Source organism: Mycetomoellerius zeteki, unplaced genomic scaffold (assembly GCF_001594055.1).
Source record: "Mycetomoellerius zeteki isolate Tzet28-1 unplaced genomic scaffold, Tzet1.0 scaffold145, whole genome shotgun sequence".
Lineage (NCBI taxonomy): Eukaryota > Metazoa > Arthropoda > Insecta > Hymenoptera > Formicidae > Mycetomoellerius > Mycetomoellerius zeteki.
Genome location: NW_017256393.1, coordinates 184,050 through 201,494, shown reverse-complemented (window position 1 = coordinate 201,494; position 17,445 = coordinate 184,050). Strand labels below are relative to the sequence as shown.

The following is a 17,445-nucleotide window of genomic DNA, read 5'->3' as shown; positions in this document are numbered from 1 at the left end:
CCCCTTTGAGCTACTCTTTCCGCCTCTCTCGCTCCTGCTTATCGTTGTTGACCCCCCTCAGCATCCCCGCTCATCCTCTTCCTCCTTCTCCTCAACCACCTCTTCCTCCTCCTCCCCCCCCCCCCTTCTTCCTCCTCCTCCTCCTCCTCCTCCTCCTCCTCGTTCACCGTCGCTCCATTCTCTCCTTCTCGCCGGCTATGCCACACCGCCCCTGTCCTGTTTGTTTTTCCTCGCGTCGTCTTCCGTTTGCTAAACGCACCTTAAATTACGCGGCCGATGATAAATATTTGAGCCGTCCATTACATGAAAGGCCCACTCGGACCGTCGTCGTTCGGCCGGTGTTACCTCCGCTTGCTCGACATTAGGTTCCTCCAGGATATCGTGTTACCTCGAAAAAGAGACAGCTGAGCTCATACATTCACGACGCATCGTGGACCGCTTGTCTTGCCGACAGAAATTTGCAGGCTAAAGAAAAACTTTCGGCCTGCACTGGCATTTTCCGACTCAACGATAGCGAAAAGTTAATTACTAAAAAGATTAAAATACCTTTAAGTTTTGACAAATATTATTTTTGTTACATACATAGAACATTGTATATTTAATGGATCTTACATTTATGCATTCTATGACCAATTCAGAATCAACCCTTTTTTAGTTGGGACGACAAGCACTGTTAATTCATAATGTCAAATTACACTCAAATCAGTTTTAATCATGTCTGTGGATCGCCACTACAACTCTTATTTAATATGTTATTAATTTGACTAAAATGAAATTAAACAATTTAACTCAATAAAATATATTCAATTTGACCCAAATATTTAATATATTATTTACTAAATGCATACGTTTACAGACGATGTTTACTTTGAAACTAACCACAGAAATAGATTTGATTTACACCCAAGGACTACATAAAAGTCAACAAAAAATCCAAATGAATTTATTTTGAGTCTTAACGTCAATAAATAGTCAAATTTTGTAATAAAAAGCCATCATTTTGACTTTTATGACGTCAAAATAAAGTCATTTTAACTTTCTCGTGACTTGATATATTTCTTGGGCATTTTGACACAGATGGAAGTTAAAAATAACAAAATATTATTTAGGTAACTCGAGGGATTGGGTTACCAGTACTCCTTCGATATCTAACAGTGAGAAAAACATCATCGTTCGTTATTGCGAGTGAATTTGATTTGAAATGTGAATGAAAATATGTTTTAAGATACGAGATATGTAATTTATCACAGATATTAAGACGTTTCGTTGAGATATCCGTAAGAAACCGATAAGAATTGTACACAATCAAGACTATTAGATATCATTTCGACGCAGTAAAATCGATCGATGCTATTTTCGTTCTTATAATTCAGTCGGCGTCGAGTGTCACGAGTTAAAGACCGTCTAACGCGACAGAAGGAATCTTAATCGTAGCTCCGTGCACAGGACCACCGACAGTATTCTCCTCTCCTTTATATTTTCTCACGATGCAACGATCTTACATGGCACGGCAACGCCGCGCCGTTACTTGCACCTCGATAGCAGAATTTTATTTCCAATCGCGCGCGCACCACACATACCGCAGCTGGCCACGAAAGTCAAAGTGCCTCGTAACAGGATTATGAAATGTTCCGGAGTAGCGTTCCACGGATGTTTACAGCCCGCGAATACTCGTTACCTTTTATTGCCGGCAAGTTTCAGCGATTTCTGGCATTGGCTCCGTTAACGAGCGACATTTTATACTTTCATTGGGCCGTAATTCTCCCCCTTTCCGCGTAGGGCGATACATACGGCTCGTAATTCGGCCATTGTGTTTCCGGATGCACCACTGAGGAAAATTCACGAAAAATCAAGTCCGTGACACTAGGTCTGTTCTTTTTGGCTGAACTTTTGCACCAGTTCATCTTTCTTCCTCTTCTTTTCTCCTGGAGAGAAAAGGAAGAAAGATGAACTGATGCAAAAGTTCAGCTAAAAAAAAACAGGCCTAACTGTAATGTCAGTTAGAAGGCGCGAAAATTTGGATTTGAAACGCTGGAATAGTTTCCAGCGAATTTCATGAGTTTATCTATGGCATTATCACCTTCTTGCTTCTAAGAATATTTTCAATTTATTAGAACCTTTGCAAGTTTTAACATATGTAGGTGCTCAATATAGCTTTTTCTATAACATAAGAACTGTTCATGTTCCGGAATTTCTTTAAATTCCCTCATATTAAAAAATACACAAAAAATCTTACCATTTTTATCTAACGTTGGATAAACAATTTGAAACTAATTTTTATTTCGCAGAAGTTTATTCGTAAAATTATCACGTTTTAAACGATCATGACGCGATTAGTTTAAATATACCTGTTAACATGCGTTAACAAGTATTTGATTAAAATTTAGTTAGAATTTGTTATTAGACATAGTGAGAGAAATAAATATTTTTCTTTTTTTTTATTTAAAGAATGACATCATGAATCCAACGTGTCATTATATTAAACAAAACTTATATCATCAATTTACTTTCTTGTCTCATTTTTTCCGTGAAATCTGACGAGCGAATACGCGTAAAGCATTTATATACGAGTGTCAAGAATTAGGAAATATTATTTCACAGACGCGCGCGCGGACGAAGTTTTGCTTTTCAACGCGGTTGTAGTTATAACAGAATGCCACGGGCACGTTTCAGCACGACGTTGTGTAAATGCGAACGGGCCAGTGATCGTCTGTGTATTTGGGAAAGATGTTTATTATCAGTAAACTGAACTCTTTGCCGTACCCCCCTTTTCTGCTCACCCTCCGTGAGGTAGACTTAGACTTTCATATCAGTTGCCGTGTAGCCGTGCCCGGTCTCGTATATTTCACTCGCGCTGTACATTCTGCCGCTTATAATACCGATCAACGATATTTGGCTCGCATAATCGGTCCTTCGATGTACAAATACCAATCTCATTTCTCGCAGACAGATCGTACGGTAACGATGATCAATGATCGTGCAACATTCGCACATTCGTAATCGGTACGATTCGTTTACGGATTTTTCTCACGATACCTCGTGAAGTGCTCGAAGAGATAATAAACAGCTTACGCCAATCCACACATGCAGTTATCAATTAACAATAACGTAAAAAAAGGAAAATAATATACTCCGGTAAATGATAGTTATGAATGATAGCTAATTATTATTCATGTCCATATCATATAATTTACGCGTAATATAATAATTGTCGAAAGTCAAGTGTTTAAATGTCAGTCTTGAAGTCTTCGTGAAAATTTCACAAAATGTGAGAAGGAATTGCGAACGTACGCCGAAGTGAGCCACGAGTACTAATAGTAGAAAAAGAAATGGAAAGAATTGAGTGAGCGAAGAGAAAGAAACTAAAGAAGAAAAAAAGAGAACGAAGAATCCTACAGCGCTCCAAGTATCCGTCAAGGTCATTCTTGTAAGCCTCCCACGCTTCGCGTGTTGCTTTTATCATGGGGGTACTGATTCGTCCTTCGGGGGTAGAAAATCATTAGAAATCTTCGCGATAAAATCTTATACGTAGTATAATATTGGAAGGTTTTACAGAGTGGAGAGCCGAGAGAGTGCGATAGGCGCAAAGAAAGCGACGCACTCCGATGAAGAGAAGAACGGAGTAACGAGGTAAGACGGCACGACGAAGAAGAAGTGTGGTCCAATCGGCGATAGACGAGAAACATCGAAGAAAGAAAGATAGTCAAAGAAGAAACTGGCGGATGGTGAATAACGAAGAAACTCGAGAGATGAGAGAGAAAGAGAGAGAAAGAGAGAGAGAGAGAGAGAGAGAGAGAGAGAGAGAAAAGAAGAATAAGATGAGTAAAAGAGAATGAGAGACCGATCGCGTCTAGCCGAAGAAGAAAACTGGAAGATTATCATCTTTCTCTTCCTTTCTCTCATTCTCTACCTTTTTCCCCTCTTTCTTTCTCACACTTTCTAACTCTTTCTCTCTCTTTTTCTTTCTCCCTCCAGTCACGTGCACCTGTCTTCGTTTACCTGGTGAACGCCCCGCCCCGGCCAATAGAGGTACAGCGGGCCTCGTGACGTCAGTCACGCGTACCAGGAGGCCCTAGGTGGAGGGGCGAGATCATCCACCACCACCTTTGGAGACCACGAAAGCCTCACGGGGACCAGCAGCTAGCAGCAGCCAGCGGCGGTGGTCTCGCCGGTCGTTTGCCGCGGGGTGGGGGCAGGAAGAGGGGTACTCCTGGACCTGGTCAGGCCAAAGAAACAACGCAGGAGTACCCACCGAAACCCATCCTGCATTTCCCACCACCGGCTCGTCCGGAAAACGTGCGCTAGCTTCCGGACGTCGTTCGTCCGAGTTCAGTCAAGTGAGTCGACTCGCACGTACCTCCTCTCCGACGAAAACGATTGCAGAGGTTTCCACTCTGGAAAGGCGGGAGTGTTGGCGCGTGCCGACGAGAATTTAAAGGGCCCAGTACCGGTAGAGAGAACGTCGATTAGTCGAAGAAATCCGGCTTTCAATAATTCTCCGTGAGAGTTCGACAGCACTTAGGATGCAGAAAGATCCCTTCTCGTAAATTCTTCGATTTCGTATCACGAGTTGATGATATCTCGGTGTGGTGACCGTATGTCACCTCCTTACGATATTCAAAAGAGAAAAAAAAAGGATCTTTTTTCGATCCTCCAAGAGATAGTAGCCTCGCGCGTCAATTCGCCGATCGGTCGATCGCTCGAGTTCCGCTCAGATTCTCCCGGTGAACCATCATTAGTTTTGGTCGGTCGCGCGCGGAGTTTATCAACGCAATACGGGGATCACATCGGTGGTAAGAGTGCGTGCACGGGGGGTGTGTGATGCCCTGGTTATGGTTAAGCGTGAGTGAGGTCAGTGGCAAGAGGCGGAGAAGAAGAATCGGTAGCAGAACGTCAAGCGGATTGTCACCCTCGTCATCGTTGCTGCTGCCGTCGTCGTCATCGTCGTTCTCCCAGCCGTTCTGGAGACGACGAGAGCAGTGACCGCGCAAGGTCGACCTCGAGGCAGAGGCACGCGATTATGGTGCACCATTATCATCGTCGCCGCGGCCTCCAGGCGACCCACCACTATGCCATTGGGAGTCGCGTAGGCACTTCGCTCTTCCAGATTCTTCTGTTGCTCCTCAGCCTCTGGCTGCCCGTGCTCGATAACAGTGGCTTTGCTTTGGCGTGCGGACCCGGCAGAGGCGCCGGCCGACGGCCGAATCTGAGGAAGCTCACCCCTCTGGTCTTCAAACAGCATGTGCCAAATGTCAGCGAGAACACCTTACCGGCGAGCGGACTTAGCGAGGGACGGATTACTAGATATGATCCCAGGTTCCGAGACCTGGTGCCCAATTATAACACGGACATCATCTTTAAGGACGAAGAAGGCTCCGGCGCTGATCGTCTCATGACACAGGTGAACGCGTGCGCTCTTCTTTTCAAAAATAAACAAAGATGCAAATAAATGAAGGATGCAGTGTTATCTTTTGATAAAAATAAAAAATGTCAAAAATTCCTATTGTTTTATTCAATAATTTACGTAAATTATTTTTTCCGATTATATAAAAAATTATATGAACTTACAATAATTTTTAGCGATTTACGTGAGAAAAATCTATCGATTTATATAAATCCACAATGAGATAAATAAAATCAAAATTAAATCACATAATAATAATATTAAAATAAATGTATTGTCTTCATTTACTTGCACCTTTAATTACTTGTTCTCTAATACACGATAGATAGCTTCCAGAAATGCTCATTTTAAAATTCCAATTTAGAAGTATTATAACTGTAAATGAAGTCAAACCTGAAGAAGACATGTTTTATGCTTCTTTAAGTGAAATTATTTGTAAGGCTTCGATTGTTATTTGTTATAATGGGAATTTTTGAATTTGGCGATTTTAACGTCACTGGTGATAAAATGCAACTTTGCTATTTAAGTTGTGATAAAGACGACCGTCCTTGAAACAGTCCGGCTCATCGGTGAATCATCCTACGAAATGACACCGTATTTACGGGGGATATCATGTACGACCAATCGATCGGTCGATCATGGCCGCGTTTGGTCTCATATTAATTAAAGCGACAATTAGATGCGACGTTATCGAGATCGGTGGGTTTCTTGCTTTCTCAATTTGTTTGGGTGCAATGTGGTGAAGCATAATCCCAGAAAAAACGCAGTCAGAGATCTTTACATTAAATTTCAGTAATAACAGCGTTTATACACATTTTCTTAAGAGTTTGCATCGTTTTTTTTTAAGAGTAAGAAAGAAGAATATGATTATTTTTATGTTTTATATGTGATTTATCTCTTTAAAAGCATGTATATATAGCCTCGATAATTTCGCAAATAATTTGTATAACAATAATGCATTTAAGTTAAACGCATAAATTTATTATCTTGGCTTCAAGAATAAATCACGAACTAATTAAAATTGCCGTATTAATTATTAACGCTATAAATATTAATAATTATTATTATAATATTATATAATAATATATTAATAATTATTAGATATTAAAATGAATATGAGCTACATTGTTCATAAAGGATGAATAATACAAACAGTTTAGATGTGCAGACGTTTCGACTCCTAATTCGAGTTCTCCTCAACGCAATAAGATAAAAAATGACTAGAAAATTAGGAATCCAGCACAGTTAATTTGATAAAACTTTTCGTCACATCGTAGGCATTACGTAACGTTCAGAATCAAGAGCTAAAGAAAATTTTTTGATACCATATTGTCTATGTTGGTATGATAATCAAATATATAATATAATCATTTCCTTAAAAATTGAACGCAGCGAAAATGAGAAAAGTTATAAGATAAATCAAAAGATGAAGTCGAAAGAATTAATATGCAATCGTTAAGTATTTCAGTAATATACAGTAATTACCAACATATATATCGATCACTATCTCTTCCATGGACGCACGTAGTAATTCGTGTTATTACTTTAATGCGTGTCACCGTACTCTGATCCGTATGACAAACTAGCTACTGCACGTCGTTAAAACGTCGGCAGGTGATTCACGCGAAATGCTAGCCGGCGTGATAAGCGGCTCGATCATGTTCGATCATGCTCGCTTCATGCGGATAGTTTATGTACGATTCTATTACGTTGCGTGATTCTTCTTCGCTGTCAATTTCGAAGTATCATATTTCTTCGGAGAGATCAGGATGAGTTTCCTCCATAAGAAATTTACATACACATACATAATAGGATCGAAAACTACGAAATAGAATATCAGATTAATGACAATTAGTTAGATGATCTTTGTGAACGATCTTTCTCATGTAAATTTGTCACTTCAGACTTAAAAATCATCCGCGATGCTGTGGGAACTGAATGCGAGAAAAGGACGTACGATCGCTTGCCCGTCACCACCTTTAAGAAGCGGAGACTATTCGAGGTTTATTTCTCTTCCATGGAGGCTCCATTAGTGCTTTATTCATGCATTTTTTATCGGTGTTTGCCTTCCACTTGGCGCCCCCGCGAAGCGTGAAACGATTCTCCTAACTCCCGCTCCGTTGTATTCCAATTTGTAAGTCGACATCGCCGCGTCACACAAAAGGACGCCTCGGCGCCGCGGACAGTGGTGCTTAAGCGGACAAAACCTGAATTCTTAAAAGCTTATCCAGAAAAATATTCAAATATACCGATAAAATCTTAAATTGTTGCGGCTAATGGGGGAAATTACGATGAGAGTAGATATAAATAGGTTTCTCAAGCAGCAGCGCGTTAAAGCGTTAAAAAAGCGCTAAAAATGTGTATATAAGCGATTTTGTAGCGCTTTGCAGGCGCTGCTGTGCTATTTCCAGATCGAAGCAAATGTCAAATGCGACAAAGTGTCTTTCATGCATTGAAAGACATTTTGTTCGCTTGAACACATTAATATTCTTTAACACGTTGACTGTCATGCTGAATTTGCTGAATTCAAAAGTTCTATAATACTAGACCGCTTAAGCGGCGTCTACAATGATATTTTAAGGTGTAAACCTTAAGCTTTAAATCCTAAACCGTAAGAAATTGATCAATCACAATCGAATGTGAGGAAATAATTGATGATTGGCCAATTTCTTACGGCTTAAGACTTAAAGCTTAAATTTCACGCCTTAAAATCTTATTGTAGACGTCACTTTATACAGCGATCGTGACATATTCTGCTACCATGTTTAAAACTCAAAAATGTACCATTTTTACTTCTATATACTTTATTCTGTGAGCTCTTTCAAAGTACAAATGAATGTGAAAATTGCAATGAAATGCTTGTCACTTATATACTTGACGTAGCAGTTAATCTGTTAAAAGCATTCTTGAAATATTTTTACTGTGCGAAATTACGCAGCTATTTAGTAATCTATTGTGTCTGATTCGTATTAAAAGAATATGAAATATTCTTACAAAAAATTCTTACAAAAAAAATATTTCTATGAAATGATGACAAGAAGCTCTTTTAAGTTGGATAGTTTTTTGGCTTGTTATCAACACAATTTACTCATTAATCCTTGTATTCCATTGTATTATATTCTGTTGAGCAACAATGAATAAAAGGAAATGATAAAAGATATATACACATGGATATGAATCTAAGAGTTTGGTATTGATATTAATTGTCTTGAGAAAAAGTTCCTCCGTATTTGATTGAAAATAATTAAAATTATCGCCAAACCATAAAATTTCTCTTGAGATGGATCCCGACTAAGCATGCAGAGAGCGTGTCGAATTTGCTTCAATAAATTTGAATTGCGTCGCGAATATGATCGAAGATTTATTTAGGCGAATACATTTTATTTATTGTTAATATATCAATCAAAAGAAAAAAAGCCTATTACGCTTGTTATTCGCTTTATCGTAAATATTCATTCGTATCCTTCACTTGGTTGTCCTGCAGTGTTCGTCTTTAGGCACCACTGCGCGCAGCGTCGGACCGGTTGTTGTTCTGTGTAAACTGACAGTCGAGGTGGAAATAGAAAGAGTAGACTTTTCTGGCTTCACATATTTACCCGAATTTCGCAAAGGAGGACCGCCTTTACCGGCATGCCGCTAAAAGAACACAGAACCGACATCAACTCTATCACCGTCACAATATTTTCACTCGTTCAAACATTACCACAAGATAACTGCTGCTGCCGCCGTCACTTATTTTTTTTTTGTCAAGTACACGCTGTGCTTTTGAAACGCACCACAGGTAACACACTTGTGGTGCTTACCCTGAAAAGTCGACCTTTTGTGCTAATATTCCTTGGCAAAACGCTAACTGGCGTTTTCAAACAGTTAATGAGAATTGACCGAAAATCTGGTCCTTAGACACTTAAAAGTTCGAAAGTCACAAATAAAAACTGTTGGATACAAGAAATAGGTTCAATGGAAAGATTTGTTTTTCTGCAAAGGTTCATCAATATTAATAACATTTTTTATTTGATACATAATATTTTTTTTCCTAAAAATATTTCATCACAAAAGAGACCGATAAATTTGTTACGTGAAAAGTTGATGAATTTTACATAATCCAACTGAGCAACGATACTTAAATCCAACTTACTCATCAACAATATTTGATCTGATACGTTTTCGGACCTGTCCGGGCATCGATGTCTCTCAAGTCGCGATCCGTCGGATCCATATAGCTCGTTAACGTCACGTGTTTCCCATGTATGCATCTCAAAATACGAAAATACGTTTTTCCGCAATGAATGACATTCTTCCTGTGAGAGAATGACAGTCCGACGACGTCGGGAGAGACGATGGACATTTTTTACTTACTCATAAATAATGACGATCGTACGTCAAAACGCTTGTAAAGTATAAATGAAATAAGATATTTGCTTTCGCAAAGCGAAGTTATTTGTTACGATGATTAATGGCCACGTATGAGCGGAGATTTTCTTGCTCCTTACATCTAACCCTAGTTAAATTAATTTTTAGCATTTATATATAAGCAATGAAATGTGAGATTTATAGCGTGATATTTTAACACGATAAATTTATAATGGTATTTTCAGCAGTGACAAGTTATCTGATTAGTATCACTGTTCTAATTAATCTTTCTTGAAAATGTCAAACACGCCGCATTGCAATAATCACAATCAAATAATTAATAGAAAAGACAACGATAAATTTATGTTCTACGTCTAATATTAAATATGATCACGGTATCTTGAACTTTCATTTGTAAAAATTGCAACTAACGTTATTGCGAGTCGAGAGTCTGTATATTCCCGGATAAAGTAAATGAATCGATACTTAAAAAAAATGTGATATATAATATTTTGTTCGTTTCGAATTATCGGAAGTCAATGGTAGCATTCAGTAGAAAAAGGAGCTTTGCAACTATTTTGTAAGATATTTTAATATGATTAGTTTATACATTTGTATCCAATGAGGAATTAAAGGCAAGAAACAATCATATTAAAAAATCTTACAAGAGTTGCAAAACGTTTTTGCTGAACGCAGTCAATGTCGTTTTAAGCGCGGTGGATCGCGGGAGGATTGAAATTTGTGCTAAACGACGATAAAAGGTGCGCGCAAGAAACCGAGAGTAGCTGGACTCGCGAGCCGGGGAATAACAAATCCCTGGTGACTCCAGTTCGTTCGTCTGTCCCGTCTATCCGTCCACTTCGTCCTGCTGCTCATCCTCGTGATCGCGCGCGGCGACTAGCAGCGCCGGTCGCGCGGAATAAATAGGGAGAAAAAGCGCGTACCGCGCGCCGGCTCTAAGTGATTGTGGGTAGTTTTATGGCGGCCATAACCGGTGTTTGGTTTAGCGCGTTAAAGCTCCCCCAATTACGGCAAATAAACCTAATAGCCGCGTTTCTCGTTCCTCATCCAGCTGTCCCTCTCACTCTCCGCTTGGACTGTTTCTCTATCCCACACGAGACTCCCCCCGATTCTGTCAGATCGACCTCCTTCTCTTTCCTGCTTCTTTTTCTTTCTTCGATCTTTTTCCCTCTGCACCGTTTTACCATGTTTATCATGTTTCTTAACGAATCGTTGACGCGGCAAAGGATTTATCAACTGAGCGACAAAGTAAAGATAATCATGAGCTAACTTTGATAAGAGATATTGCACTTGTCAAAAATGATTGTCATTTCACAGAAATTGCGTAGGAAATTAAAGTGTGATAAAATCAAATGTTAAATTACGTTCTTTCGCGACACCCGTATAATCCCTGATTCAAAGTAGTCGCGAATGACTATCACAGTGAGATCCAGACGATCGTAATAAGTAGCGCATATAGTGTATCTCCCGAGCCGTTTGTAGTGACTTGCAGCCGGTGTCCAATGACGGTCGATGATCAACCGAGTAATCCGATAAGCGCACGTGGCGGCACGTGATACGAATCGTGAAGCTTGTAGGATCGGATTCGCGAACTGCGCGATCACGACTTACCTCGATCGTTCTCCACGTTTGCCGATTCCGTGCTGCGAGGGATCTTTCGCACTTTGATACCGCATTCATAGAAACTGCAAGCAATACAGAACGATGTAGAAAGTACGTACCGACAAATAAATTTCAGCAGAAAAAGCAGCTTTGCAACTGTTGTAAGATTCTTTAACCCTTCGTAGTCATATCTTTTGAAAGTAAAAGTCGCACCGGAGTCAAAATGACCCTACCGCATTTAACCGGTTGCCGCATTCACAGTACTTTCCGCTCTTTGAAGTAAAAAAAAATTATTGAACTATTTTAAACATTGTAGAACATAAAAATACAGCGGCTTTGTAAAGATTTCAATTTTAATATATAATATTTAAAAAAATTGCTAATTTTTTAAATAAAAATTTATGGTTTTACTCTACAAATATGATATTTTCAGAAAAAAATTGCGCAATAATTCCAAAAAATATCTATTCTGAGAAATGAAGACCATTTAAAAAAAAATTATGAAATTATTTTATATAAAATAATGATTATTATACTAATCAGAGATATACTAACTAGAAATATATTAATTAGTGATAAAGATCCTCAAAAGTTTTTTGGGATCAATTTAATACGGCTCCGTTAACGATTGGTTATGCATTTAGGTCCAGCAAGGAATTAAAGGACAAGAACGAATCTTATTAAAGAATCTTACAACAGTTGCAAAGCTACTTTTTTTGCTGAACGTAATCGTTCGGTAACATTTCGTCTAACGATAGTCTATTTCGACATTTTCTAAGAAACAGGTTTTGGAAGAAATAATGACTTTAAAAGCATCATTATACATTTTTAGGGAAATCTGAAAGTCGAAAGATATTTTAATAGATAAGATTACTTTGGGATTCACATATATCTTTTCCTTCCCTTCAGTTGAAAACCAATCGCGTGTCATAGTAATCAATTGGCTAACGCGATAATCGGCGTTGTTGGAAGGCGATAAATAGACCGCTTTGCTTTCTCGTACGCGAGTTGCTTATCCTACGAACGTATCAGTCGAAAAAAAGAGCGCTGATTACAGAGCTCTCGCACGGAGATCAACCCACACGCGCGCGATTTCGAATAATAATTCACTCGCCACAACGAAAAAATGGCGCTCGGGAAAATTAAGCATTCATCATACTGATACCGGTTAAATATCCCGCGGCCCCCGCAAAAATTTACGACGCGCGTTCACTACAAATGATCGCACGTCCTGAGAATTTATTTATTGGCCAAGCCAACGAATAGGCGTCTATTTGCTGGCGGACAATAGCAACGATTTACGCGCAGCTGGCTTTGTTGTCGCAACATGTTTCGAGCTATTGGCAGTGCAACTTTTCAATACGTGTATACGAATGTACAAAATATACGTATAACTTAAAATTTTACTAATATTTTCAAAATATACCTTCGGTTCAAGATTGAAAATATTCAGAGTGCAGTTTGCAGAACTAGAAAATGTATAGAAATCCATGCAAACATATTTTTAAAAAATACTAACAGCCAGCTCTCTCTGACTCTCTCTCTCTCTTTAAATAGGATTATTTATACTTAAAATTAGTTATATCGGTCGAACTTATTGTTTATTATTGGAAAACTTTTTTTAATATAAATAAGCTGTAAGTTAAAATAATTAATAATAAATGGTAAATAGCTGAAGCAGTATACTAAATTAATCCGCCAAATATAAAGTATGCTCTCTAAATTATTTGGAATGCAATCTCTCACTTTGTGAAAATTGAATCAATTTTGAAAAAAAAAGAGTGACTCAATTTTTAATCTTTAAGAGAGTGAGATTTCACTAAAAATTTTAGAGAGTAATAGTAACATCAAACTCCACAAAGAGAGTTGAAACGTTTAAGATTTTGAAATAAAGGAGACATATGTCTTGTTTATTCTTTATATGTGATATCACATATCACAAATGGCATAAAATGAATCATTCCAATTTAATTATTTGTGCACCTCTTCTCGCGTTGACTCTCGTTAGCCTTGAATTTCTTTGTTTGTTGTTATTTTAAAGATTGAGAGACCTTTCTAATAAAATTATTTCTTAGTAACATCAATATTATAATTTTTCTCAATTCAACGTTATAAATGTAATGTAACACATGTTGTACATACGCGTAACAGTTACATTATTGAGTAGGGAATTATAACATTGATACTCTTATTTTGTGTTTAAATGCGGATAATAACTGGAGCACATCTTTGATCTCTCTCTCCCCCTCTCTCTCTCTCTTTTAAATTTTTTCGAGACGAAAAAATGCTTAATCGATAAACATAAATACACTCAAACTTTCGCAACCGCGGTACGCAATCGTGGTATATCTTCTCCGTGTCCGATGTTACTTATTGCCGGCTGTCCGTGGCGGGTTTTACTAATGTGAGCACAGGATTAGCGCTGCCTTAACGTTCCTTTCGAGGGGGGCTACCCGGCCTCTCACACGCCGTTATCTTCGCACAGGCATAACCTCGTAAATCCACGAGCATTTGTTTCCCGCGTGTCCAGACGTCGAGGTTACCTCCGTTAACCCCGATGCGATCGTTCATACCTTTACAGCGACAAATCGCTCTCCCTCCTCTCGATTTCCTTATGTTCCTCTCCTCTCTTCTTGATCCAGTCAACGGCGAGAAACGACCAAGACGTTTTGAAACAGGTTATCACGTTTTCTAAAATGTTTTAAATCGTTAATTCTTTTTCGTGGATTATTACTCTTCCTTTGTTCATACCTATTTTTGAATGATATCTAGGATACATGATATAGCTTTTCTATAATAATTGAAATTGACATGACGTCCAAAAATATCATTGGCAAAAAATATCACAGAAGAATATGTCAAGTATATTGTTTTCTTGAAGCCGACGAATCCTAATCCTAAGTCTCATCGACGTTTCAAAACAATTTTATATCGCGTATAGAACCAGTTATACCGGGCCTGCCTGTCGAGGATGCAACCTTTTGCAGGAAACAGCTTCGGCTGTTACTTACAGCGTATTCCGGTGTTTCTATTTCATTCAGCTATCATCATCGTCATTATTATTATCATCGTTATTATCACCTCACCTCGCTGTTCTAATGGAACTCATCGGGATTCATCCGTCACGATACATATAGCGTTTAGGGCGGAACCCGTTAACAGAATGTGTCATCAGGCTTCGCCTACGCTTTTAGAATATCTTTCCGCTTACTATTTGCGAGAAAGGATTCCGACTAGATTCCAACTAAATTTAATTGGGATGAATAACACTGAGTATCCTTGGAACAGAATTAAAAAGAAGTTAAAATTTCAGTTTTAAATAATTAAAATTTTTATTATATCGTTACTGATCAAATATTACGTCCCTTTAGTGATAATAAAAGTGTCGATAGGAGCGTTAATCGTCATTATGACTTTTTTTGCAAACTTCTCTGTGAATGATGCTTAAATTGCAAATCGGGCCGCGTAAGCAGAAAAGGAAGTGAGGAGCGAAAACCGTGGGTCTTTCTTTCACATGCGCGGCGTTCGATTATGTGTGGGATAATGCGGCGACAAGAAAGACAAGGAGAGAGAAAGAAAGAGAGAGAGATAGAGTAAGAGCAACGGCGAAACAGCGGAGAGAGGACAATCGAAGAAAGAGAGAAAGGTAGAACAGGCAAGAGAACGGAAAGAAAAGAGAGAGAGAAAGGGGGGAGGGTGAGGAGAGAAGAAAAGCAACGAACGAGGAAGAGAGAGAAAGACGTAATCTGGTTGGTCCACCGAGTTTCAACGGGGAAAGGATGAAGGAAGGGCCGAGGGCCTTCCAAGCGGCCGCCATAATGCATCGTGAGAAGTGTGCATGGGGTCAAACGGGTCAAAAGAACGTCATGGCGTTGCTCGTCCTTATGGCGGACTTACTTCGGCGCTGAATGCCCCGTAATATCGCTGCATGTATTCGTCGCATCCCGATGGTACCCGCGAGAACGACTTCATCGCTCGATTATGTCAAAGCACGAATCGTAAAAATGGCCGGCGATCGCATTCGCATCAAGGGACATGCTCGTATCTCACGCCAAGTGTACGCACAGCAGGCAACGAGATATGGACTGTGTATCTATAATATACATGAGCCATCTAGTTAAGGAGATCCTAAAGCCGTCTGTATTACCGATTAAATCGTAATTTTTGTATAACAAATACTTTTTTTCTCTTTCACAGATTCGAAAATCCTTTTACAGGATTAAAATATACCCATTAATACGTGTCTGTGAAGTGGAGATCCCCTTAAGAGTATCTTGAATTATCGTATCTCAATAATGTCCGGATCAAATAAACTTTCAATAGGGTTAATCGATAGTTGAAGTTTCTATTATATGTATATAACAAATATATCTTCATTTTTGCACTACATATACTTTGATATTGCAAAGTCTAAATTGGTAAATTTACATTACTTAAGAATTAAGCGATACTTTTTTATATATTGATTTATATGTATTAGATGGAAATATCAAAGGACAATATTTTTCCATTCAACGTGTTGCGATCTAAGAACTAACATATTCGCTAAATAGGTCGGTTACAATTGTCAGAGAGAAATTTGCTGAGCGAAGAGAAGAGTTTTGCAAAATACGAGGTGCATCAGCGTTGTAAAGTGATCTTATCGACCACTTCCTTCATTCGCTACGAGCAAGGATCCGATGACCAGTTTGAGGTCGGCGATGACCGACGTGGGAAAGGATCGTCATCGCCTGGTCTTCCCTCGGGCCCTGGTTCTCCTGCGCTTCTTCTTTTTTCCTATCCTCCGCGTTTCTTCGTCGCACACGTCAACTCCGTATAACTTATCAACTTATTACCTTCTTTAACATCCGCGACAAAAGGCTAAAATTACCGTTTCATGATATTGTACTTTGTGAGATGAAATAAAGGGACGGAGCACAAGATATATTGTCTCTGAGAAACCATTAAAAGTAGATAAAAAAAAATCTAAAACATCATAAAAAAAAAGAAGGAAAAGGTTTTTAATTAAAGATATCTAAGCTAAATGACTTTGTAGGATTATTGGCTATAATCAAATGATGGAAAATGATCTGAAAGTATGTTTCAATTTTCATTCAATATATTTTCAAGTTTAGACCTGCGTGATCCTCAGAGAGAGGATTGCGAACCGCTTTGTCTCGACTTGCGCTACCAGCAGTCAAAGGAACTTAATCCGTGAACCTTGTTAACGGCACGAAACACGAGCGCAAGTTAATAAATAAACAAATAACTGTGTAATGTACGGAACGCAACCATTGTGCATTGTATAAGAAGACACAGCTCTCTCGGTGACTCTTACTATCTCGTACCTGTTGCCGTCTGTATTAGTAATACTGATGCGTACACCAGAAACTCTAAAGGCACGCACAGGAACACATTTGTGGTCCATATTCGGGATAATAGTCATTCTAAAGTTGTAAATTTTATCAGACAATAATTCTTGAAATACATATCAATCAGTTACATCAAAATTAATTTATCAAAATTGTCTAATGCTTTTTTTAGCGTAATTTGACTTTCCGTATTTGGCGAGTAATCATCTATCAAACATATATTTGTGTCGCTAATATATTCCATCTTGAGAAATCCGGAACTTTAACATTATAGTCGTTTATTTTGCGTTATTCATAAAATTGTATTACTTTAAAAATTCAATCGATAACTGAAGAATTTAATAAAATTGAAGAATTTTTATACTTGTAAGACGATTATATTTTAACTTTACTGCCTGTCATCTCGCATTCGTCGCGAACAGTATGTCGAGGCAATGAAACACGCCGTTTCCGTTTTTCTCGATATTTCCACGAATCCGCGGCTTTAATATGCTCATTTTACACGCTCGTGACAGCCCGTCGCGACCCGAGAGGATTTAATGGCGCCTTTGCGGTCCGGGTAATTAATCGTGGTCGCGACTGCGCGACTTATTTTCTTTGCAGGCATTTTACTGCCACCAACTTTACGACGATGTTGTACATTTATCGAAGACCATAATCGCGCGCGACTCCTGTGCTCACATCGTTCTTCCGGTCGCAACGCGTTGCGTCGCGAGA

General features: G+C 38.8%; 1 protein-coding gene across 3 annotated transcripts in view; it reads left to right on the top strand.

Annotated features, from left to right (window-relative positions):
- The first annotated feature begins 1,380 nt into the window (after nt 1–1,380).
- hh (hedgehog signaling protein) overlaps nt 1,381–17,445 on the top strand; it is a 48,557-nt gene continuing 32,492 nt past the window's right edge. The window contains exons 1-3 of one of the 3 annotated variants that reach the window (XM_018462759.1): nt 1,381–1,457; nt 2,947–3,725; nt 3,976–5,401. In XM_018462759.1, the coding sequence (XP_018318261.1) occupies nt 5,021–5,401 (381 nt within the window). In that variant the 5' untranslated portion in view covers nt 1,381–1,457; nt 2,947–3,725; nt 3,976–5,020. Of the gene's footprint in view, nt 1,458–2,601; nt 3,726–3,975; nt 5,402–17,445 lie in introns of those variants that run through there. The other 2 variants (XM_018462758.1, XM_018462757.1) reach the window with 2 other exon arrangements.